The following is a 23,244-nucleotide window of genomic DNA, read 5'->3' as shown; positions in this document are numbered from 1 at the left end:
TGTTGAATTCTTTGGTCGCAAGCAAAACTTTGGAAAAATTGACCTCGGCAAGAATCGAAAGAATAAAAGCCGTAATTTCACTCAGGGGAACAACATTGCTGGTTTGAAAGCTTGCATTGAAAAACAGTAGGTTTGAAAAAATAAACATTTGCGAGAAAAATACGCATCTGGTGTGCAAAAGGCTTTGGGGAGTGGGAAGTGAAGTTTACACATTTGTGGCAGTTCCTTAGCCTAAAACTGGGACAGGTCCCCAAATTACTGATCCGTACCGTCCCACTTTTTGGTACCCTTCTGTTGGGGTGCCAGACGTACCAATCCAACCCCAGAAGGTGGAGCTAGAAACATTGGAGTCTGCTGATTGATAGAAAGAATCGTCACTTCTTGTCCAACAGTGGTAATAAAAAACAACACATATACCCGCCATGTTGAAATCTTTAGTTGAAGCAAAGGCTGCTACCAAAACAAAACTGTGTCGCATTTTTCTTCTTCATTGGATTTATTAGCGGGGAACACTATCATGTTGCTATGCCAGCATGCTACTACAAAGCTGAAGCAGCTGTAGGTACCCAGCTTACACGCTGCTTGCACCAAGAAAGGTACGGTTGGCTGTGGAAACACAAACAGGATCAGTCTTTATTGATCCGACCCATACCAAACTGTACTGATCTGTACCGGACCGTTTGGTGGAAACAGGGCTTAAAAGAGTTTGGGTTGCTGTTCTGCAGTAATGGTGATTGATCAGATTGATTGCCTTGAAAGTTGGTGCTACCAAGTGCGAAGAGTTTCTTTCAGCATCCAAAGACACTCAGAAACTAGGACTTGAAACTCTGAGAAGAAGAGGTAAGGATGGGTACGGAATCAGGTACTTTGATAGGTACAGATCGAATTCTATATGTAGTACCGAGTACCGGACCGTTGAGTGCCGATACTGATTGCCAGGTACTGGGCATCGGTACCGTATTGTTTTCAAATGTGAAAGGTACCCAAGAGGTGTGGCAGAGCCAAAAGCTGCATTTCCACCAAGCAGACAGGTTTGGTTTGTCTCGGTACGGTGCACATTTTGTGGCGTTTCCACTGACTTATCCTGGGACAGATCCCCAAATAACCGAGACGAGCCGTCCCACTTTTTGGGACCCTTTCGTATGGGTGCCAGACTGAACCGATCCGCTCTCGGAAGGTGGAGCCACAACACTGCAGACCGTTGATTGGTCGAAAGAATCGTCACTTACCCCGACAGCGGCTGCATTTCTCCTGGCGGCACACAGACTTCTCTGAAACAAAGCTTGATTGTTCTTTGTATCAAAGAGCTACATGCCAATCACAGAGAGGAAGAAATGCTGCATGTCTTCCATCTATGCTCTTTGTTAACTGTGTTGCGTTTTTCTTCTTCGTTGGATTTATTAGCAGGGTAAACTGTGCCACGCTGCTACAGCGTCACGCTATTGTTTAACAGCTGAGACTTTCGACATCCGGCTTACACGCCGCCTACCACGAGAGGGCACAGTTTGCTGTGGAAATGCAAACGGGATCAGGCTTAACTGTACCAAACCGTACTGAACCAAACCAGACTGCTGGTGGAAACGCGGCTAAAGCCAAACAAGAATCAGAGGACCAGTTTCTGAGAGTCAGCAACTTAACGGCTTCGAAGAGGTTGTAGTGTCGCAGTCTCAGTTTCAGTAACCGTGAAGAGAAGACTTGGAGATGCTGTCATGTGTTGTGTCTCAGTTGTAATGCAGCCTCCCTCCACTAGTTGGAGCTGTAGTTCTGGTTGGAGTCTCCAACAGTTAAAGAGTTTAATGCTCAAACTGTAACATTTGTGTTTTTATAAGATGAAAATTTGTGGATGATTTGGATGATTGCAAGTTTTATCTCTCCAAACATGCATCCATATATTTGGCCACTTGGGGGCAGCGCTGCAGGTTTCATCGTGTAAAGTGTGAAGAATTGAATAAGACTTTAATTTTCACTGTGTTCCACTTACTGGCCCAAAAACTGAACACATGCTGCTTTATCGTTCTCACACTCCAAACGTCCAAAGTGAGCACTCAGGATTCGAGGATGAGTCAGAATCCAGCTTCTTGTTATTTTCAGATGTTTCTTGTGCTGTCAGGGTGCTCTTAAACGGAGGAAAAATCAAAATTTCAGCTAATTAATGAGGAAAGAGTGCAGAAATGTGTTTTGCCTCTTTGACAGGCAGCTTCCCCTGTGCTCAATTAAGCCTTCAACTGCAAAATAAGTTTCACACCGGCTCTGATGCACCCGTGGAGTGAACTTATAACACTCCGCTTCAACTCGCCTCCCCTAGGTAGACGCCAAATATCATATAAGCTCTGACGCTGTGAGCCTTTGCTAAACTTTCCTGTGACAGAGACAAATGTTGGAGAGCATAAAGCAGTTAAAGCCAGTAATTAAAGCCGTTGCATGTGTGAGGAGTGTGGTGAATAAGAGACAGATGCAGGTAGAATAGATGGCGGTAATTAGCGCTTAGCGTCATCGTGTTTGGGAAAAGTGTGAGCAGGAGGAAAAAGGAGCCTCTCTGCAGGCTGATAGCAGCGAGGCAAACCTTTCAAGGCATTTTTAAAGCTGTGCTCAGCCTCCAGAAGTGCAAAGGTGGAAGAAGTCCTCAGGAGAGATGTCATTTGGGAGTTGAGCATGTGTGTGTTTGGACTGCAGGCGCCTTTCCTCAGCGATATAAATCTGTGCTCTCACAAACCTCCCGAGCAAACAAGAGAAACTCAGGGTTATTTTCCTCCTCCTCTCTGAGATCTCCACATACAAACATCTCTGTGTTTGTTCCCTGTAAGTTTACATCCTTTTGATGGTTTCAGAGCAGCCGAGGCTTTGTGATGTTGCTCTGTGGTACGTCAAAGCTAGCAGGCGTGTTCGCTTCCAGGCACGCTGCCATGCTTTGATGAGAGACAGCATCTAGAGAGCAGAAACACATGATTAAAATTCATTTCAAAGCTCAGCATCTGATACACTGCAGACAATGCTGCTGAGTTCATTTCACACTGAGAGAATCTCCTCTTCATTATTACTCTGATTCAGATAGGATTGCTTATTTGCACACTTCCTGCAGCTGCTGTGAACGTTAATACAAACAGACGTGTTGGAAACTCGTCGGTGCTGTTGTTCTGTGAGTAAGTTGCACCAAAGCAGAAAAAAAAAACATCTTCTGAGATGTCTTTAATCATCCCACACAGCTGTTATCATCTCTTCATCTATCACTGAGCAGAAACATCAGGCTGATTTGTAAAATCTTAAAGTTGAACAACAGATCGGCTGCACCGAAAGGAAAGAGGAAAGAGGGAATAAACTCTTACAGGAGAGCCAGACCAAAAAAAGTGATGGAGCTGTGCTGCAGATTCAGAAACATGTTCTGCAGAAAAACAAACACTGCACTGAAATAACAGAGTTTTCACCAAAGCTGGTTTAAAACTCTGACTTAGAGTCAGTGAAGTCAGGAAGTTTGGTATCTGAAGCAGAATACTGAAATCCAATCATGTTTTTCACCGTATTGGGAACGCACATTGATGCAAACTCCTCCAGATCACGCACCAGATCTGTCCCCACTCACCAAGGCTCCAGACTTCATCTGTTTCCCTTCTTGTAGTTGTGTTTACTTCTACTTCTTCAATCTCAGATTCAGAGTCCTCCACAGTAGATTCAGAGAAACGAAACTTCAGTTTGCTCAGAGGTTTGTTGATGGTTGGTTTTCAAAATAAAAAAAACTCCATGCACTGCAAAATAATGAAATCTCATCCATTTTTTTCCTTTTTTTCAGTATAAAATGTCTTTTTAGACTTAATCTGAGCCACATTCACCTCATTTTTGTCTTTAAACAACACAAAACAAGACATTTTCAGGACTGACCAGTTGAATGTGGCTCATATCAAGTGTAACCAGACAGTTTTTACTCAAATAAGACAAAAAACTTCATAAGGTTTAATTTTTTGCAGTTTGTTGACACTAAATTGTATTCCATTTTATTAAAACGACTGAAAAAGTTATCTAATGTGGAAAGCCAGGCTAGGAATCAACAAGTCTGCACCCGTAGTCCAGCTGCTCAGTGTTTTGCTCTCAGCTGGTCGGTATTGATAGTATGACAGACTTGAGAGCATGGAGCCAAACTGCAGAGGAGCAAAGACAGATCAGACAAGCGCACTGCAAAAACTGAAATCTTATCAAGTGTTTTTGTCTTATTCTCAGTAGAAAGTGTTGTTTTGGGCTCAATATGAGCCACATTCAACTGACCAGTCTAGAAAAATGTCTTATTTCAAGTTGTTTAAAGACTAAAATGAGGTCTGAATTGCTTTTAAAAAGTAAAGGAAGACTAGAAAAGTTAACTGTGTGAAGACATTATTCTAGTTGCAAGCAAAATTTTCTTATTCCATTGGCAGATTTTTTTGGGCGCCAATTTGATTTAAATTGCGATTCTTCAATATTTATGATTTTTGCGATATTTTGTTATTTTTTTTTAACAACAGCCGATGTGGAAAAGTAAAATGATGATAATAATGTCTACAGATTATATCAGGAGCCATGTTTCCCCATAAAATGCACAGAGAGACACATTTCGCCCTCTGCTGGAGTAAAGTGGGAACTTTTTTCCAACTCAGTTTATAAACAAAAACTTAAAGAATTTGAAAAAAATGACAAAAAATCCTGATACATGGTGTGACAACCGTGACAATTTTTTCTTAAAATAAGAGAAAATCAATTGGTAAGATTTCAGTTTGTTGGCTTTCAGAGCCAAGTGGACACACTGGGAACTACACTGCAAAAACTAAAATCTTATCAAGTTTTTTTGTCTTATTTGAGTTAAGAATTGTCTTGTTGTACTTGATATGAGCCACATTCACCTGACCAGTCAAGAAAAAAGTCTTGTTTCAAGTTGTTTAAAGACAAAATGAGGTCTGAATTGCTTGTAACAAGTAAAAAAAAAATCTGCCAATGGAACAAGAAAATTTTGCCCGAAAGTTTGCTTGAAATTAGAAAAATGTCTTAATACAATTAAACTTTCTCTTCTTCTATTGGCAGTATTTTTACTTGTTATTAGCATTTCAGACCTCATTTTTGTCTTTTGATCATGATGGGTTTGCTACAAGTCATCCTCCGCTTTCTACTCCAAACATTTTCTTTGTCTCGTCATCTGTCCTCTCAAACTAAGGCTAAAATACCCCAAAAATATGTTTTTTAAAGAAACACGCTTTTGAATTTAAAGGATAAAACATATTATCCTGATTACAGCTTGAGTGGACACAGACTCCACCAACCTTCCAAACTCATTCAACCCAACCTCTGTCTCTTTCCAACTCTCCGCACAAGCTGGGCTGTAAGGTGTCTCCTAAAGACACAGAAAGGTCGGCTCTCTATTGATTCTGTCTGACTCAGCAAATAGGCAGGGCACCTTGTTTTAACTAACTGGACCAGAACAAACCTTTATCTTGGAAACAAGTCAGACCCTGGCAGTAATACCTGTAGAACTACCTGCTCTTTAGATTCAAGCAAAGTGAGTAAACAGATAAGAAATGTTCCCTCAGTCTGAGTCTCTCCTTACGCCTTCTTTCTCGAGTCATGCTGCAGAAAGGAAGTGAATTTTCATGTTTTCTTCATGATTTAATTTTTTTGGTTTAAATGTGTTAAAAACATCCCAGTAGACCCTTTCAGAGCTCCAGTTTTTCACGGGGACAGAATTTGTGGGCCTGAGCAGCAGCTGTTCCCCATCACTCAGCGTCTGTGCCTGAGCAGCCGGCTGTAATGGAGCTCCATTATTTGACTATGAAAATGAAGAGTTTGAGCCGTGGATTTCACTCTCCAACCATGTGAATCATCATTATAACGCACCACTCTCTCCGTCTCTTGCAGGTGTACCAGTACATGCACGAAACAATTACAGTGAATGGCTGCCCGGAGTACCAGGCGAGGGCCACGGCGAAGGTAAGAAAGCTCCAGGGATCTGAATCTGAGCTCTACGTCTGTCATTATGAGTCATAAAAACAGTCTGAGTGTAACTAATGAGAGGTGGGCGATGTGTTAATCACAGCACAGACTGATGCTCCTCTCAGTTTAACTTCTGGTCCAGGCTGGACGAAGTTCTTGAAGTGTGGTCTTCACTGCTAATGGATCTCATTTAGAGAGTGTGTGTGATTAAGCTATGACACATGTGAGGCTGGATGTCTGTATCACAGAGTAATGTTACTGCTCTTTGTGTGAAGACGTGAGTTGAATTTGTACGGAGTTAGAGCTGCACATAACACAGGATGTTTCCAGGGCTGAATTTGATACTTAAGGAGGGGGTATTCTCCTTTTTTAGTCTTAATTCTGAGCCTCTGGTGCCCCCGTAGTATCTTGATTAGGGCTGTCACTTGTTTTCTCTATGTAAACACCAAAATTACCTAAGAAGAGTGGACTCTCTTTTTTTATATCTCTCTTCCTGTTTTTGATCCAAAAAACAGACGAAACATACTCCACGATCCTCTCCATGATCCCTGTCGTATTTTCTCACGATGGCGCCGCTCTTTCTCTCTGAACCACCGCGACACATCCTCAGTTGGAGCATGAGCTGCCTGAACTTTTCCGACTTGCAGCATCTCACTATGCCTCTGTCATCTCACGTCTTCTCCTCATATCCATGCTGAGCTCTCATCCAAAGAGCACACCGCTCTCACTCACAGTAAAGTCAAGTCAAGTCAAAGTTTAGATGTAGAGCAAGTTCAAAAAACAACCTCGGTTGACCAAAGTGCTGTACAGGGGTACAAAATAATCTCTCATAGATTTTATATTAAAAACCCAGTAATGATAATAAAACAGTCATGAAAATAGAAACAGAAAAAAAGAGCCAAACATTGAATATGCATAAAAACAGAAATAAAATAAGAATGAAACAAAAAAAGAAGAGTAAAACAGAGGATAGGGAATATAAGGGGTTAAAGATACAAAGATAGAAAAGATAAAAGCTAAGATAACTCGTTTAGCTGGGACTGAGCACCTAAGAATAAAGATAGGTTTTTAGCAGTGTTTTAAAGTGCTCAGTTGACTTTGCCTTATCCGTGGCAAGGAGCAACTGGTACGATTACCCAAGCGCCCAAACAATCAATAAAACTTAAAAACCCACAGTAATTCACAAACATGGTTTTGATTGACAAGCTCCACCAGACCCTGCCTCCCCGAGCTGAAAAACATAATTTACTTCTGTAGACGCAGTAAGCAGTTGCAATCAAATTGACGTCTTTAGATGTGGCCACAAACATGGACATTTTAATATTGGCCGGTTGAAAAAAAATGTGCGTTTACAAATCTTCTCTTCTTCATGTATTCATTTGATTAGTCATGAACTACAATTTTGTAATGTCCTAGAATTCAGATTCTTTATTTGGGGACCTTAAAAAGATATGAGATTAAAATGTGATTAATTAGATTAATTAATTACAAATCCTGTAATTAATTAGCTTTTTTTTTTTTAATCGCCTGACAGCACTAATCTTGACATGATTCATTGCTCAGTAACATCCTCATTTTCTCTCCCTGTTGGAAACACTTAGGGGCCGATTACACGACAACGGTGTTAGGCTGAAACGCAAACGTTTTGTTGCGTTTCAGCCTCATGTTTAAAGCGAAACAGCGACCTTAGCATTCAGCAATACACAAGATGATCGGCTCAACTTTACTTCAGTGGAGATCTACCAAAAGCGGCTTCTGGACAAGACAGTTATAGTGCCACCTACAGGCCTGGCATGCTTACTACAGCGCTTTCAGTCCCTCAGTGTTTCCGTGTAAACGCAGATTTTTTTTCACCATGTTTTCAGATGAAACGTCATGTAAACCTTAGTTCTAGCTGCTGTCTCTTTAAGGCTACCCCCTTCCCCTTGATTGGTCAGTCCTCTGGCGGCCTGTCAAAGGCAGGGGCTCGGTGTTTGAGGTCCGTCCCTTCATTTTTCCATGAAGCAACTTATTTCAGCAGATCTCTCGTGCATATTTCAAAGCTTTTTGAATGAGTGTGCATGAAGTTTTTGGTGCTTCTGCCTCTAGTGGACACTTGAGGAACTGCATTTTTCAGCTTTTTAGCTTCATTTCTAACATCCAAATGTTGTTGTTTGGTCTCAACCAATTTTTCTTTTCTTTTTCTTCTATAATGTAGTGAATTCATTTGTTTCTCTTGAACCAGATACCAAGTTTCTTTCTCATTTGACAAAGAAAAACAGCCTTTATGGTCCAATAAGACAGCCATAGACTAAATCTAAAGTCTTTTTCCGAATCCAGCTGATCCAGGAGGCTGCTCTCTTGCAGCTAAAGCAAACATTCATTTTCATTCTTGCCTTAAGAAAGTCTGTCAGTAAACTTGAAAATGCGCTTTAAATGAAACCCTTAAAAGCTGTGACAATCTGCGGCTCTTCATCCTTATTTCAACAGTCGTCAGTTGCCAAATGTCGTTTCATTTGAGCAGCTAATCCGTCTGTTATTCCTCATAATGTTCCCTCAGAATCATCAGATTAGCTCCTCTCCGCTGCTCGCTCATAAACACACATTTTGTCTGCTAACAGCTCGGATATCGCTTTATATCCTGTTACACAACCTGGATGAAAAACGACTTTGTAAAACAATATGATGATAGGAGCGTATTTGTTGTGTTATGACAGACTCGCGGGATAAGATTGATTTCTTCATTTTGTTCCTTCAGAAAGTCTTCAGTATGCATTCAAACCCTGATAAATAATCCCTTTTCACTTCGCAGGCGTTGATATTTACTCATGATTTATTGCTGGTGTCAGAGTTTCTGGGTGACGGCTCATATCTTTTCATTGATTTACTTTTTATTAGATGTCAATCACTGAAAAAAGCTCATTATTCCTCCTTCCATCCATCTGTTTTATTCTCCAGGAGGTTTTTTTTGTGTGTGTGTCTTGCTGTTTAGAAAACACCTCACAGGTTGAGGATGAAACGCTTTCAGGTGCAGCTTGAATTCAGTAACGTGATGCTGGTTTACAAAGGAGATGAGCTTGACTCACTCTCTCCTGCAGGACTTGTAATCAGCTCATCGCCTGCTGGAGAAACAGGCTTTTATGAAAGGAAACAAAGAGGGCAGGCTGGTCTGATTTCATGTGGAGGAGGAGAATGATTAGATGCAGGGAGAGAAAAAGAGATGAGAGCATCTCTCTGTCCTTCAGAGGTTCAGTGTCCAGCTGGGTCCACTCCTCTTCAGTGAGACACTTCACAGGGAGGAGGAGGAGGAGGAGGAGGAGGAGGAGGAGGAGGAAGATTGGAGAGGATGATGGAAACGGAGGGAAAGGAGCTTTGTTTGTGTGACCATAGATTGTTTCAGGCTTCAGAGGCAGAGAGCTGCTTTTGTTAGCTCCTCTGACCAACCCTTCACACTCTGAGCGCTGGAGTGAATCACAATTAAGAAGCTCAGAGTTAGATGTGTAAATTTAAAGCTTTTATATCTGCATGAAGTAAAGATCTTAAGCCAGGAAGTGATTGGCATAAATTAGCATAAAAACTGGAAGGACATACTCTGAAGCTGTAAACATCTCTCACAAGTCGTGTCATGTCTTTAAAATCTGACCTAAACCTTGAAAACAAATAGTAGGAGAAGTTTTGTGCAACTGTGTTGATGGCAAGGGCTAGATGGTTAGCCTAGCTTAAGTAGCGTAAACAGGTGAAACAAATAGATCAACTCTAAGAATATTTCTAAAGATTACTAGTACAAGAGCTAAACCCTCACATAAATCTGACTTTTTTGGTAAAATATCTTACTATCAAGGTTTGTGGCTCTGTTTTTGAGTAGCTAGAGACAGGAGGAGATTAGCTTAGTTTAAACCACCTCTAGAAAAAAAAAGGGCGGGAAAACAAGCTAAAAAAATGCATAGAAATAATAAATGGAAACAAGTTTGTGTTTGTATGGCTACTGTCAGAAAGAGGTTAGCCTAGTTTAAATATTCCCCAGAAAAAAAGGCAGGAAAACTAGCCAGGCTTTCACCAGAGTTAAAACTGTCCTTAAAGCATCTGTAATCTCAGACACTTACAAATTACATGTGAGTGAATCCTATGTGTACAAAAATAAGTGTTGTTTTTCCTGAGGAATATTAGCCTAGCTTTAAAAGCTACATGAAGACAGCGCGTAGTCAAAGCCAGGAGAAAGATTAGCTAGTTTCACCTCCTTTCTATATCTTATTGTTTAGTATTTACAAATTAATCATGAAAGGGAATAGGTTGGAGTCTGTATAGCTACTGTCAGAAAGAGGGTTAGCCTAGCTTAAATAGCACCCAGAAAAAAGGCGAGAAAGCAAGCCAGGCTCTCACCAAACTTAAAACTGTCCTCAAAGCAATTGTAATCTTAGATACTTAAAAATTATATGTTATTGACTCAAATGTGTGCAGAAACTACATTTCTTGTTTGTCCTGTGGAATATTAGCTAAGCTTTAAAAGCTACCTGAAGACAGGGCGTAGCTAGACCCCGGAGGAGATTAGCCTAGTTTAAACTACTTCTAGAAAAAAGGGCGGGAAAACTAGCTGTGACCTTGCAGCAATTCTTATACTTTATTTACATTAAATATATCTTGTTTGTTAAAATATTTTATAGATAATGAAAGGTAACAAGTTTGTGTCTGTATAGCTGCTGCCAGAAAGAGGTAAGCCTAGCTTAAATAGCTCCCAGAAAAAAGGCAGGAAAGCTAGCCAGGCTCTCACTAAACTTAAAACTGTCCTTAAAGCAATTGTAATTTCAGATACTTTACAGATATGTTGCATGTGTTGTTTTCCCTGTGGAATATTAGCCTAGCTTTAAAAGCTACCTGATGACAGGGCGTAGCTAGAGCCAGGAGAAAGATTAGCTAGTTTAACCTCCTTTTGAAAAAAAGGGTCGGGAAATCTAGCCATGACCTTGCAGCAATTCTTGTGCTTTATTTACATTAAGTATATCTTATTGTTTAGTACTTATATAGAAATAATGAAAGGGAACAAGTTTGTGTCTGTATAGCTACTCCCAGAAAGTGGATGGGCTAGCTTATATGCCTCCCAGAAAAAAGGCGGGAAAGCTAGACAGGCTTTCACCAAAGGTAAATCTGTCCTTAAAGCAGCTGTAATCTTAAAAACTTAAATATTATGTTATTAAATCATATGTGTGTAAAAATAACTGTGTTGTTTGTCCTGTGGAATATTAGCCTAGCCTTAAAAGCTACATGAAGACAGCGCATAGCTAAAGCCAGGCGGAGATTAGCTTAATTTAAACCGCTTCTAGTAAAAAGGGCGGAAAAATTAGCCATGACTTTATGGCAATTCTTATACTTTATTTTCACTAAGTACATCTTATTAGTTAAAATGTTATAGAAATCATAAAAGAAAACAAGTTTGTGTCTGTATAGCTACTGTCAGAAAGAGGTTAGCCTAGCTTAAATAGCTCCCAGAAAAAAGGCAGGAAAGCTAGCCAGGCTCTCACCGAAGTTACAGCTGTCCTTAAAGAAATTGTTATCTCATATACTTACAAATTATATTTTATTGTATCATATGAGAGCAGAAATAAGTGTTGTTTGTCCTGGGGAATATTAGCCTAGTTTTAAAGCTACTAGAAAACAGTGCATAGCTAGAGCCTGGGGGAGATTAGCTTAGTTTAAACCCCTTCTACAAAAAGGGCAGGAAAACTAGCCATGACCTTGCAGCAATTGTTAGATTTTATTTACATTAAGTTTATCATTTAAGTTAACATTTGAATAGAAGTGATGAAAGGAAACAGGTTTTTGTCTTTAAAGCTACTGTCAAAAAGAGGTTAGCCTGGCTTAAATAGCACCCAGAAAAAAAGGCGGGAAAGCTAGCCTAAAGTTAAACTTAAGTTAAAACTGTCCTTAAAGCAGTTGTAATCTCAGATACTTACAAATTACATGTTATTGAACCATATGTGTGCAGAAATTTCATGTGTTGTTTGTCCTGCAGAATATTAGCCTAGCTTCAAAAGCTACTAGAAGAAAACGGTGTTCGAAAGCTAACATTTCTTTGCATTACTTCTAATGATGACTAAGCTACAAGCTATATCTTCACAGGCTGATATGTAAACAATTTGTGAAATGTCCCTGTTTTAGCTATTGCGGCAAGGAGATTAGCCTAGCTTAGATAGCTTGCGGAAACAGTGGGAAAGCTAGCAATGATCCGGCAACACTTCTTATTCTCAATTATTTCTAATTGTTTATATATATGTCTGTGTTTGAGATGGCTAGAGCAAAAGCTAGCTTAAATTAGCTGCTGGAAAAAGGCGGGGGCTACTTTTTCAAACTTCACCTCCTAGCACCTTTTTGGATCAGCTATTACCATTTGACCTGCTTCGTTTCAGTTTTCTTTGTAGTAATAAAAAAAAAAAAAACTAGCACATGAGATTTAAGAAAAAACTTTTGAAGCCAAGATAAACAGCTAGTGTGCAAATGTTATCAACTGGTAGTAGCTAACAATGCGAATATCAACAAGCGCAGACGGATAAAAAATATTCAGACGATCTGGAAGGCGCTAACTTGAGCTTCTATTGTCCAAAAACCTACAGCCCTTACAAGTTTCTGTTTGTGTGAGGCTGGAGGTGTTTGTTTTCACTTGAATCTTCCCTCTGGGCTGATATCTGATGTTCCACATTTGACACGCTGTTATAAAAGAGGAATCATCTTTTTATTCAACCTCTCTCAAGACTTGTAAATAACTCTGACTCCTCCTCGGTGTCAGGCTGTTCCCTCTTTATAAAAATGATCCTCAGTACATGGCGCTGAAAAAAAGGTCAGATTCTCTGTCGCCAACACTCTTATTAAAGTCTTCCACTGCTGCATTTGGAATATCCTGTCATTTGTCAAACGGCTGCATCGTCTGATCTTACGAAATAACATTTTGACGAGAGCCGAGTAATTTCACTTCACAAAGAAACTGTGACAGAGAGTCTGGAGGGAGAAAAGGAAGTGTCTGTCTCTTTTTTTTATAAGCCTGAAGCAACCATGAAGACATGATTTAAGCTGCTTTAAAACTTCCTCCTACTTTCCTCTTCGCCTGAAACTTTTAAGAAGTTAGTGCTTCCCCCAAAAATGAATTAAAACTCAGATCCCCTGTGCAATTAAGCAGCGAGCTAATGGCCTGCGCTGGCTTAGCTGTGGGGACACTTAAAACTGGAAGAAGTGAACGTGTTAATAACTTTCTGAACTCTCTCTGGAGATCTTCTCTAAACTGGGCCACAGTGCCAATTGCATCCAATCAGTATCATATGGTCTGGAAGTAAAAGGGAGTTGGAAAAGAGTCTATAAGCTGCTGCAGCAATCCTGATGAAATGTGTGAAATATGCCAGCGTTTGTGTTCCCGCGCCTCTCCAAAGGAAGTTAGATTTGTGTTTCACCTGCACCGTCGCTGGGTTAATTAAATCAATCTCTAATTCCTGGCTCAAGGTCCTTTTCACTGATCTGAATGGAGACAGGGAGCACGCAGGCTCCAGAGGAAATGATGGCCGCTGATGAGCGAAGTCGTGGATACTGAATCAGTTTCCTATAGCAGGCGTTTCATTTAAAATGCCTCCAGTGTGGCCGGCCATCTGCCAGATTGTTTTTCTGTTCGCAGAAAGCAAGATAAAGTTGTGAAGGTCGATGTGCCGGGAGGCCTGGGAGGCGACGGTGTGCATGCTGAGGAGCTGCCTTTTAGCTCCACAATGGGACAGGAGGGGAGGAGGAGGAGGATGGAGGAGGACAGAGGGAGGAAAGAGCAGAGATGGGAGAAGTTGGCAGAACACAATGAGCAGATTAAAACAGGCAGAGAAATGAAGATGCGTATGAATATGTAGGAGAGAGCAGAGATGGATGCAGCCTGAAGGGAGCGTCAAAGACCTCAAAGTGCCGGGGAATCTGGATACACACCCACAAAGTTTCTGACAGAGCGTCCCCTCCTCTACTTTTTAATCCCGACCCTCCTCGCACATTTCACATGATGCCGACTTGACAGGACGGCACCTGTGGCAACACATCTGTGGATCAGAGGACACAGGGCTCTCCTGGGCTCGGCTAACAAGCTCCTGGTGCTTTGTTCTCATGGTATAAGGCGCAAGGAGCTTGGCTTGGGCTTCAAAGAAACCCCACAGACGGCCGGCAACATCAAGCAGCTGCTGGAGTCAGCGAGGGGGAAAGTCGTCTGGCTGCTCCTGCACCGTGAACTTGGATGTGTTAATCCGTGTGTTCAGAGAGCCAGAGAGCTTCTCATGTGGAGACTGAATCCTCAGGGCAGCTCAGTCCAAACTGTATGTAACGGCGTCCATCATCAGGAGGATGAACGTTTCTTAGTTCGCACTCATTTATTGGGGACTTTGACTTCTTCAAACCTCATCAAACATTTCTGATCCAAACAGTTACAGATCACAACGTACCAAAGACGCACAGATCAGGAGGAATGTGGTCTCTAGCTTTCTGTTGTGGCTTCACTGGTTGGAAAGTTGTTGCAAGTGGATTTTGAGTTTGTCCCTGTTCAAATTTTTCCTCTTGCCCAAATAGTTTAAGAGTTACGGTAGCTCAAAGAGCATTTCAAAGCCTAAATCGGAGACACTCATTTGTCCAAGATAAGACATTTCTGCAAATGGTTGTAGAATCTTGGACAGGGGTCTGAAATTTTGACCATAAATCCTGACATGAATGGAGATTAGATGACCTGGTTTCACCGGGTTACGTATGAATTTTATGTAAACTGAGGCGATGCAAAACGGATATTTTACGGCTCATGATGAAAACAATTCTATTTGCAACCCAAGACGGAAACAAATGCAAGAAGATAAGAAGAAAACTAAGTGCAGGAGACATTTCAGAACAGTCAGCTTACATTGCCTCTTTTTTTCTGTTTGTGGATTTTAAAGTGAGACGTATTTCTTTGTGCTGACAGGGTTACTGTTTTTGAAGTTAATGGCTGAGTTTTATCTGACATTTTGTTTTTACAATTATACAATAACACACTTTGTGGAAAGGCTAAAAGGCACTTTTCATTGAAAATAAAGTGATGAAAGAGTCATGATGTTTGTCCTTGTAAATTCATGGTAAATTTGGGCATTAAAAATTGGACGGTATAGTTACTAGAACCTAATCTTTTTTTTTTTTTAGACTTTTATTCTTATATCTAAAATCTTTTTTAACCTTGATTTTTTTTATATTATTATTGTTTTTGTTTTTTTTTTAATTTTGTTTTGTTGTATCTTATTATTATTTTTGTTTGTTTTATTGTATGTTTTTTTTGTATTTGTTTTTTATTTAACTTTGTTTTATTGCATCTAATTTTTTTTTTGTTTTATTTTGTTTTATTGTATTTTTTTGTTGGTTTTTTTTGTTGTTTTATTGTATGTTTTTTGTTTTTGTATTTTTTTTTAATTTTACTTTGTTTAATTGTGTCAAAACTTTTTTCTTTTTCAATTTAATGTTGTTTTAGATGTATCCAATTTTTTTAGATTTTATTTTATAATATTTTATTTTATTATATTTTATCTTATTTTTTGTTTTGTTTTTGTTTTGTATTTTTATTTTACTTTGTTTTATTTTATTTCATTATTTTTTTATGTTTTTTTATTTTATTTTGTTGTTTTGTAACTTTTTGTTTTATCTGCTTTTTAATTGAATTTTATTTTTTTCTTTTTATATGTATTCTCTCTGATTCACCTTAAGCACCTTGCTTAAATGTGCTTTATAAATAAACTTGCCTTGCTTTGTAGTGAAATCACCTTTTAAATGCAGCAACAAGTAAAGTAATCTCATTAAATTTACAGAAGTTGCCACTTACTTGTAACTAATTACAATTTTTTGAGTACCTTCCCCAGTAGGATATGCTGATCTGTAAACACTTCCTTGGGTTTCCATCCAATTATTTCACGTTATAAATGAATGCAGGCAGAGATGACTGAAATAAAACTTGTTGAGGTGTTGTTCAGAGTTTTGGGTCAGACAGTAGTGAGGTGAATATTGAACTCCATCCTTCTTCTTCTCCCTCAGGCCACAGTCGCAGCCTTCGCAGCCAGCGAAGGTCACTCCCACCCACGAGTGGTGGAATTACCCAAGACGGAGGAAGGGCTGGGCTTCAACGTGATGGGCGGGAAGGAGCAGAACTCACCCATCTACATCTCTCGCATCATCCCAGGGGGCGTGGCCGAGAGGCACGGCGGCCTGAAGCGAGGAGATCAGCTCCTGTCCGTCAACGGAGTGGTAGGTGCAGCCAGGCTGACCATGATGTGTCAGGATGTTGGGGCAAATTTGTCAGACCGCCTCCAGACAGCAGAGTGAATCTTTTCCACCTCCGGCTTCATTTCTGGAGGCGTTAAAGCGCTGAAGTCTTCCAGCCTGAGACAGAGAGGCTGAATATTCTCAACTAAAGACGAGCGTTGAAGCTTTCTGCTCTCATCTTTTATTCATTCCTGCTTCCTTAATTGAAATATTTCCACCACTCGTCACAAAGCGAAGCCGTGCCTGGTTTAAAGTTTGTAATATGAGTCAACAATCAGGGAAGTGTTGAGATCGGAGAGTGAGAATATTTTCAGAAAGGAGAGAAATTAATTTTTAACGTTAGATCACAGGATGTTAAAACTAGAGCTAGTCTTTTACAGATACTGAGATGATCCTCTTTCTGTTCCTGGACCCTGCAGAGCGTAGAAGGCGAGCACCACGAGAAGGCCGTGGAGCTCCTGAAGGCGGCGAAGGACAGCGTGAAGCTGGTGGTCCGTTACACGCCCAAAGTTCTGGAGGAGATGGAGGCCCGCTTCGAGAAGCTCCGCACGGCCCGGCGGCGCCAGCAGCAGCAGATCCTCATGCAGCAGCAGCAGCAGCAGAACCTGACCTCTCAGCAGAACCACATGTCGTAGGTGAGGCGCTTCATTGCTTTAAGGGTGGGGGGGCGGACGCCGGAGGAACAAGGTGAGACACCACAGAAGAAGAAGAAGAAGAGGAGGATGGTGGAAAGCCCAAACTTTTAGAGCTCCCCCTGCTGCACAGTGAACTGAGGCTGTGGTCAGGAGGGGTGAGCTGTCAACGAGGCACATTTGGGTTAAAAATTCAGGCAAAATTTAGATTTCAGACTTTAATTTCGACCTTTAGTCTGAGGTTTTCTGCCTCAGATTTCTACGATTAAAGCAGAGTTTTTACTTTTTTTCCCAGAGTCTAGCGCATCAGATTTCAAGGTGTCTTTCTCAGACTTATGACATACAAGTAAAAATCAAAGTCAGCACTGTGAGGCAAATTAAAAATAGAAATCTGATCAAAAAAGTAAAAATTTTTACTTTAAGTTTTTTTTTTTTTTTTAAATAGCCAAATTTCTGGAAAAAATCTGCTTTTAATCCCAGAAATATTCAGGATTAAAAATTAGATATTAGATATTAAAGCCCCAATTTAAGTCAGAAATGTAAAAACAAATCAAAGTTCTGACTCTGATTCTAAAATTGTGAAAACTATTTTAGTTAATTTAATCACATCATTCTAGAGGAAAAAAAAAACATTTTTTTTTAACTTAAATGTCTTTACATTTAATTTAATTCATTTATTTTTAGCCTTAAAGCCTTAAAGTCAGTATTTTTGCTTTTTCCAGTTAAAAAAAATATGTGATTTAAACTAAATTCATTTTTTTCTGTAGCAGTCTGGCTTTAATTCGGTCTTAAATCTTTGTCTTTTTAAAGAATCAATTAAGAATCAAAGCAGAGATTTTAAAAAGGAAATACAAATTCAGACTTAAATCTTATTTATTTATTTTTTTAAATAGTCTAAATCCTGAGGACGTTGGTTGAATTGTGGGGGAAAAACATTTTTTAACTTTAATTAAAAGTTTTCTTTTTTTTCATTTATTTTTCTTCTTTTTTGTATGAGATTATTTTAAAATGTGAAATATATTTGGGTTCAGTGTATATATACACATATGTATTTTTTTGTCTGTGTTCTCTTTTTGATAGTTTTTGTTGATCTTTCTTAGTTTTGTAAAAAAAAAAAAAAAAAAAAACATTAAAAATGAATTTAAAAAAAGTTTTCTTTTTATTTAGAATCAAAGCCAAGTTAAAATTTAGAAATCTAAAATGTACAAAAAAAAATTCTGACTTTGGTTTTAAAATTTAGTGGATTCTTTATGAGAAAATTCTGTTTATACTCATAATTTGTTGGTAAAAAAAAAAGTCATAATCCTGACTTTAATCTCTTTAAATGCAACTGTTTTAGTTTCTATTTAAATCTTAAAGTCTTGTTTTATGAGATTTATTAAAATTATTTGTCCTCTTTTGAGGTCTGTCTTTAATTCCTGCCCAAATTTAAGAATTATAACAATTTTTCTCTGAATTTTGGGATTAACCTCTAAAGTGAAGTCAAAAAGTTAGAAAACGTATTTCTACTACTGAAATTAAAAGTTGAATCCCTCTTTTTAAAATCTGAGTGAAGAAAAGAAAAATATTTGCCTATCCTCTTAAAGTTTTTTACTTTTTTGGCGATGACCTCAATCCTCCTGAATTTTCAGACTTAGACTTCAAAGTTTGAGATTTAATGAGCTCTAATCTCTTCTGTATCTCTTAGATTATTTTTATTTTGACCAGTTTTCCTCATTTGGATAAAACAAAAGTTCCAGTAAGAAATGAAAACCTTGTTAAGCCAACATGAAAGGACAGTAGATGAAGAGAGGGGAAGTGAAAGTGAGCTTACGTCTCCTCTGGAGATTAATTTGATGCTGGTCTGTGTGATTCTGTGTTTTTACATCAGCTGATGTTGTTCATCCTGAGAGGCTGCTGTCCTCTTAAAGCCTCTGTTTCTCTTTCTGTGTCTGTGGTCCGGGCTGTAAATTATTCAGGCCTAAACAGATCTCACTCTGCAGGTACACGGTTAACTAGATCCAGTCAGCGATGATGCTTCCTGCCGGAGGCTGCACATACCTCTGCTTAAAACAATATTTTGACTTTCCACATTTAGAACAAAGCCGTGCACTTCCCCTCACACTGGAGCAAACTTTCCCCGTGAGAAGGCGAGGGGAACTTTTCAGACACTAATCAGACGAGCTGAATCATATCACACCGCGCTTAATCCCACCCAGACTCCTCAGTTATTGAAGCGTTTCCCCGACGTATACGAGGCAGGCATGTGTCCAGGATCTCTGTGCCACCGCCTGTTTGAAGCTAAATCCCCCGAGCGTCTCTCTTGTCTTGCTCTTGGCACAGAGCGGCTTGGGAAGGTATTTAGGAGCTTGTAACAGTGTGCTGCGGTGGAGCCACAGACGGGGGACGTAGCAGGGATCATGTTTTAGCAAAGGCGGATCCCTGACCGCAGAGATTTGTTTGGCGGCAAAGAGGCGGCTGACCGAGTGACACGCACAAGCAGACAAGAAGGAAGCGTAAGCTGCTGGTTAGCCTGGGATTCAGCTCTCTGAGTCCTGAATCTCCCACTGTGTCTTTAGACTTTGCTGCTCTGACACAGGAGGACAGGAGGATGGATCGATACGAAGGCGGACTTTCCTACAGGATACAAGAACGATGTGGCGTAAAACATTATTCATTTCCACTGATTGCATCTGCAAAATCTCTGCTACACGCCAAAATCCACCAGAATTTTTCACTATCAGGCTGCATCCAAGCTTCAGCTCTCCAGATCAGATACACAAGCCTCCTCTTTTTCCTAGATGCTGGAGCAATTTACAAAAGGTAGATTGAGCAGGACAGGAAGTGGTGCAAAGAAACCACTTAAAAACAGCCAGTGACTTTCAAAATAAAAGTGTGTCCAAACCAGATGGTGTTAATCTCGACTACAACAACAAACCGACTTACATTTTCTTCCCAGATTCTCACTCATCAGATTTCAAGATTTGTTTCTCAGACTAATGAAATACAAGTAAAATTCAAAGTCAGCTCTCTCCGAAATATAAGCAAATACAAACTTATATATCTGATTGAAAAAAAGTTAAACTTTTGACTTGAAGTTCAATTTTTTTTATGAAATTAGTCAGAATTCTGGGAAAAATCTGCTTTTAATTCCAGAAATATTCAGGATTAAAGGTTGAATACCAGATATTAAAGCCCTAATGTGAGTCAGAAATGTAAAAACAATTGTTTTTGTGAAAATTATTTTAGATAATTTACTTAGACTCGTGATTCTAGGGGAAAAAAAAAACTTTATTTATGTCTTTAAATTTAATTGATTTAATTTATTTTTGAGCCATAAGTCTTTAGTTTTGCTTTTTTTCAGAAATCTGTCTTTAATTCCATCTTTAATCTCAGATTTCAAAGCTCAAAACTCTGAATCAATCATTCTCAGTCTTTATTTGTGCGACACCAAATCATAACAAACATCTACTTGTCTACACTTGCCAGAAACATTAACAGGTCTTGACCCGTTAATGTCTATAAATATTTCATCAACAGAAACCCAACATCAAGACAAGATAAGTAGTCTCATCTCATCCTAACCCACCAACTTCCAAACTTCCCTTTAACAGGCAGAAACCTCGGACAGAACCAGACTCATTTTGGGCAGACATCTGCCTCGCAGGCAGACATTAAGCAGCCTGCACAGTCCTACAGTCCTCTTTTATTGGAGGTTTAGTTATGACAATTCAAAAATGAAATCAACCCATTAAATATGTTTTAACAACTGTAGAAGACAGTTTGTCTAAAGACCAGAGCAAGACCAGGAATCAAGGGAACTCCTCGGTCTGTGACTTCAGCTGTCTGAAGATCCTGATACCTGCCGGGCTTAACACACAGAAGAGAGCACATAGTGATGAAGAACTGTGCAGACTCCTGGTTTGGCTCCACCCATTCAAATCTGAAACTGCACCAGATGTTTTAATGCTGGCTAACCTTTAGTGCTAAAACAATTTATTGAAGCATTCAATTAAATTGATTTTTTAAAATGTGATCAGGGAAATTTTGCAAATTAATGTGTTGATTCAAGCTGAAGTGACCCCTGAGTGTCCTTGCATGGTTGATTGCCTTCATTTATCAGCATATTTACTTTCATATTATTCAATTAATCAAGTAATCCATTGCTGCTGCCTGGCTAACTTCTTGTTTCACTGACTCTGCTTTGAATCTTGGGTCTTAAATCTTTACTATGCACAGACTGAGCTAAGACGTAATGTACCATAGAATAGAATAGAATAGAATAGAATAGAATAGAATAGAATAGAATAGAATAGAATAGAATATACTTTATAAATACTTCCCTGAGGGGAAATTCAGCAGCAATCAAGAAAACAAAAGTAACAAAGTGTATAGAAAGTGTAAAAAGCTCCATAAGAAAATAGATGCTGACAGCTTGTCCATCATTGTCCAGCATGATGCAACTCTACCCTCTGGTATTTCCTCTGCCGCTGGGTTAGCACGGCTAACTTGTCCATCTTACTGGAGATAGATCTTACGTTCCCAATAACGATGGATGGAAGGACAGGTCCATGTCGCCACTTCTTAGCTCACATCTGAGAACCAGCACGTCATCCTCACCTCCTTCTCCTCACCTTGTGGGGAAACATCCGGCCTTGCACCAGTTAGCATTGACGTGCTATAGGCTACTAACAGCTGATTTCACATGTAAACAATGCAGCCATGATTACATGTAGGATTTCCAGACAAACACAGGAGAAAAATTAGTAAAAATATCACTGAAGCCACAAAAAGTTTGGTGTCCATGATCAACAAATGAGCCATACAGAGTAATAATCCACTCCAAATGCAAAGATGACGAAAAAGAGACGAAAAAATTTCAAGAAACAGACAAAGAAGACAGAGCAGGCAGCAATAACAGGGTGGCGACTAGCAACAATCTATAGCTTAGCCAGAGGAAGTTAACACGTTGACTGAAGTGAAACCTGTAGCTCTGAAGGAGCTGCTAATGACCTAATGCAGTTTTGGAGACAGACCCAGATGTGGTGGAATTAAGCAGAGAAAGAAAACTCAATAATGAGCAAATACAGATGATACCATGATGCTTAGAGCCGAGTAAAATCCTCCAGCGAGGCAAAATTTGCCCAATAAGCTGCCTTCCTTACTGAGAAGTTTGTGCTGTGAAGCCGCCCTGAGGCCCCGCTCTCAGTATTTGTCTGTTTTCTGATCTGCAGGATGTTCCAGAAGAAGAAGTGAAGACGAGAGAACGTCTCAAAGACCATCTGTGTGTGCCGAGGATCCCCAAAGGATTTTTTTTTCCTCCGTCGTGGAGGAAAAACCAACAAGTTGAGGACTCTTTGACTCACCTTCCAGTGTACCACCGATTACTGAGCAAAAACACGGAGAGGTGCGGCGACCTCGGTGCTTTGAAGAACAAAGAAGGAGGGCGTAAAAGTGAAAGTCGTCCGTTCAAACTCCCCCTTTTTCTGAGTTGTCCTCCTGGGTGTGACTCTTTCCCCCGTTTCTTGTGTTGGTTGTTCCGTTCGAGTCCATTTCGATCGCTCTTTCTGCCATAGATATCATTTGTACAGTGGTGTTTCTATTGATTCCTCAACTGGTGCTTGTGTCTTTGTATGAATGACCGTTGATTTCTCTCTTCGTGCGTCCCGTTTTTGGAGAAACGTGAACTCTTTTTTACCTTCTATATTGTAGCAGGAGAGATTTTTTGTATCTTGTAGGTTTAGCAATAACACGCATCGTTCTGTTCCTTTACGTTTTCACTGAACTCATGATCGGATCCACGCAGACGAGAGTTTTCTGACGGATGTAAATCGGTGTAAAGAAAAGCGTCCTGTGAGGCAGCTCCTGTGTGCCATTCGAAGAGATTATTCATTTACAGACGGCACCAACACTTCATGTGCAATAACGCAGATTATTTCCAGATGTTTTCAGCTCCTCCCTGCTGAGATTTATCAGAAAATATACGTTAGAGATCCTGACACAAACAGAATGTCACCGCTTTTCATTTGAGCAGATTGAACCCAAATATACGAGAATAATTTATATCCAGATTGATCTATTTTAGAGTTTACGAGATCAGAGTTTAACATAAAGTTTATTGTTCCTTTTAGATATTATGTAAGCTTTTGTTATGATTATTTAAGATATATTCCTTCAACCACAGCTGATATTTTTCTCCCGTGTACCTGAGCTTTTTAACCTTTCTTTACCAACACAGCAAAAGTTTCTGTCGCCTCCATCTTTGGTGCTACGTGCTTCTTGTTTTCGATTTTTGATCTATGACCTTGGTGTTACTGATGTTGTGTTTTCTGTTCTTTAACTGTAGGTGGCGCACTTTTATTTATTTAAGTTACAGTAATTTTCTTCTTCTTCTTTTTCTGTTTAATCCCTTAAATAAAAAAAAAAACCTCCAGCA

At 39.6% G+C, this 23,244-nt stretch overlaps 1 protein-coding gene across 2 annotated transcripts in view; it reads left to right on the top strand.

Annotated features, from left to right (window-relative positions):
• The window catches only part of lin7a (lin-7 homolog A (C. elegans)), a 52,096-nt gene extending 29,890 nt beyond the window's left edge, over positions 1–22,206 (top strand). Inside the window, exons 3-6 of one of the 2 annotated variants that reach the window (XM_074697915.1) lie at positions 5,869–5,940; positions 15,970–16,179; positions 16,617–16,828; positions 22,043–22,206. In XM_074697915.1, the coding sequence (XP_074554016.1) occupies positions 5,869–5,940; positions 15,970–16,179; positions 16,617–16,828; positions 22,043–22,064 (516 nt within the window). In that variant the 3' untranslated portion in view covers positions 22,065–22,206. Of the gene's footprint in view, positions 1–5,868; positions 5,941–15,969; positions 16,180–16,616; positions 16,833–22,042 lie in introns of both variants that reach the window. The other variant, XM_074697916.1, reaches the window with a different exon arrangement.
• The last annotated feature ends 1,038 nt before the right edge of the window (positions 22,207–23,244 follow it).

Source organism: Halichoeres trimaculatus, unplaced genomic scaffold (assembly GCF_033239565.1).
Source record: "Halichoeres trimaculatus isolate MK-OKI-2021-1 unplaced genomic scaffold, fHalTri1.1 fHalTri1_scaffold_21, whole genome shotgun sequence".
Taxonomy (NCBI): domain Eukaryota; kingdom Metazoa; phylum Chordata; class Actinopteri; order Labriformes; family Labridae; genus Halichoeres; species Halichoeres trimaculatus.
This window is presented reverse-complemented; position numbering and strand designations above follow the sequence as displayed.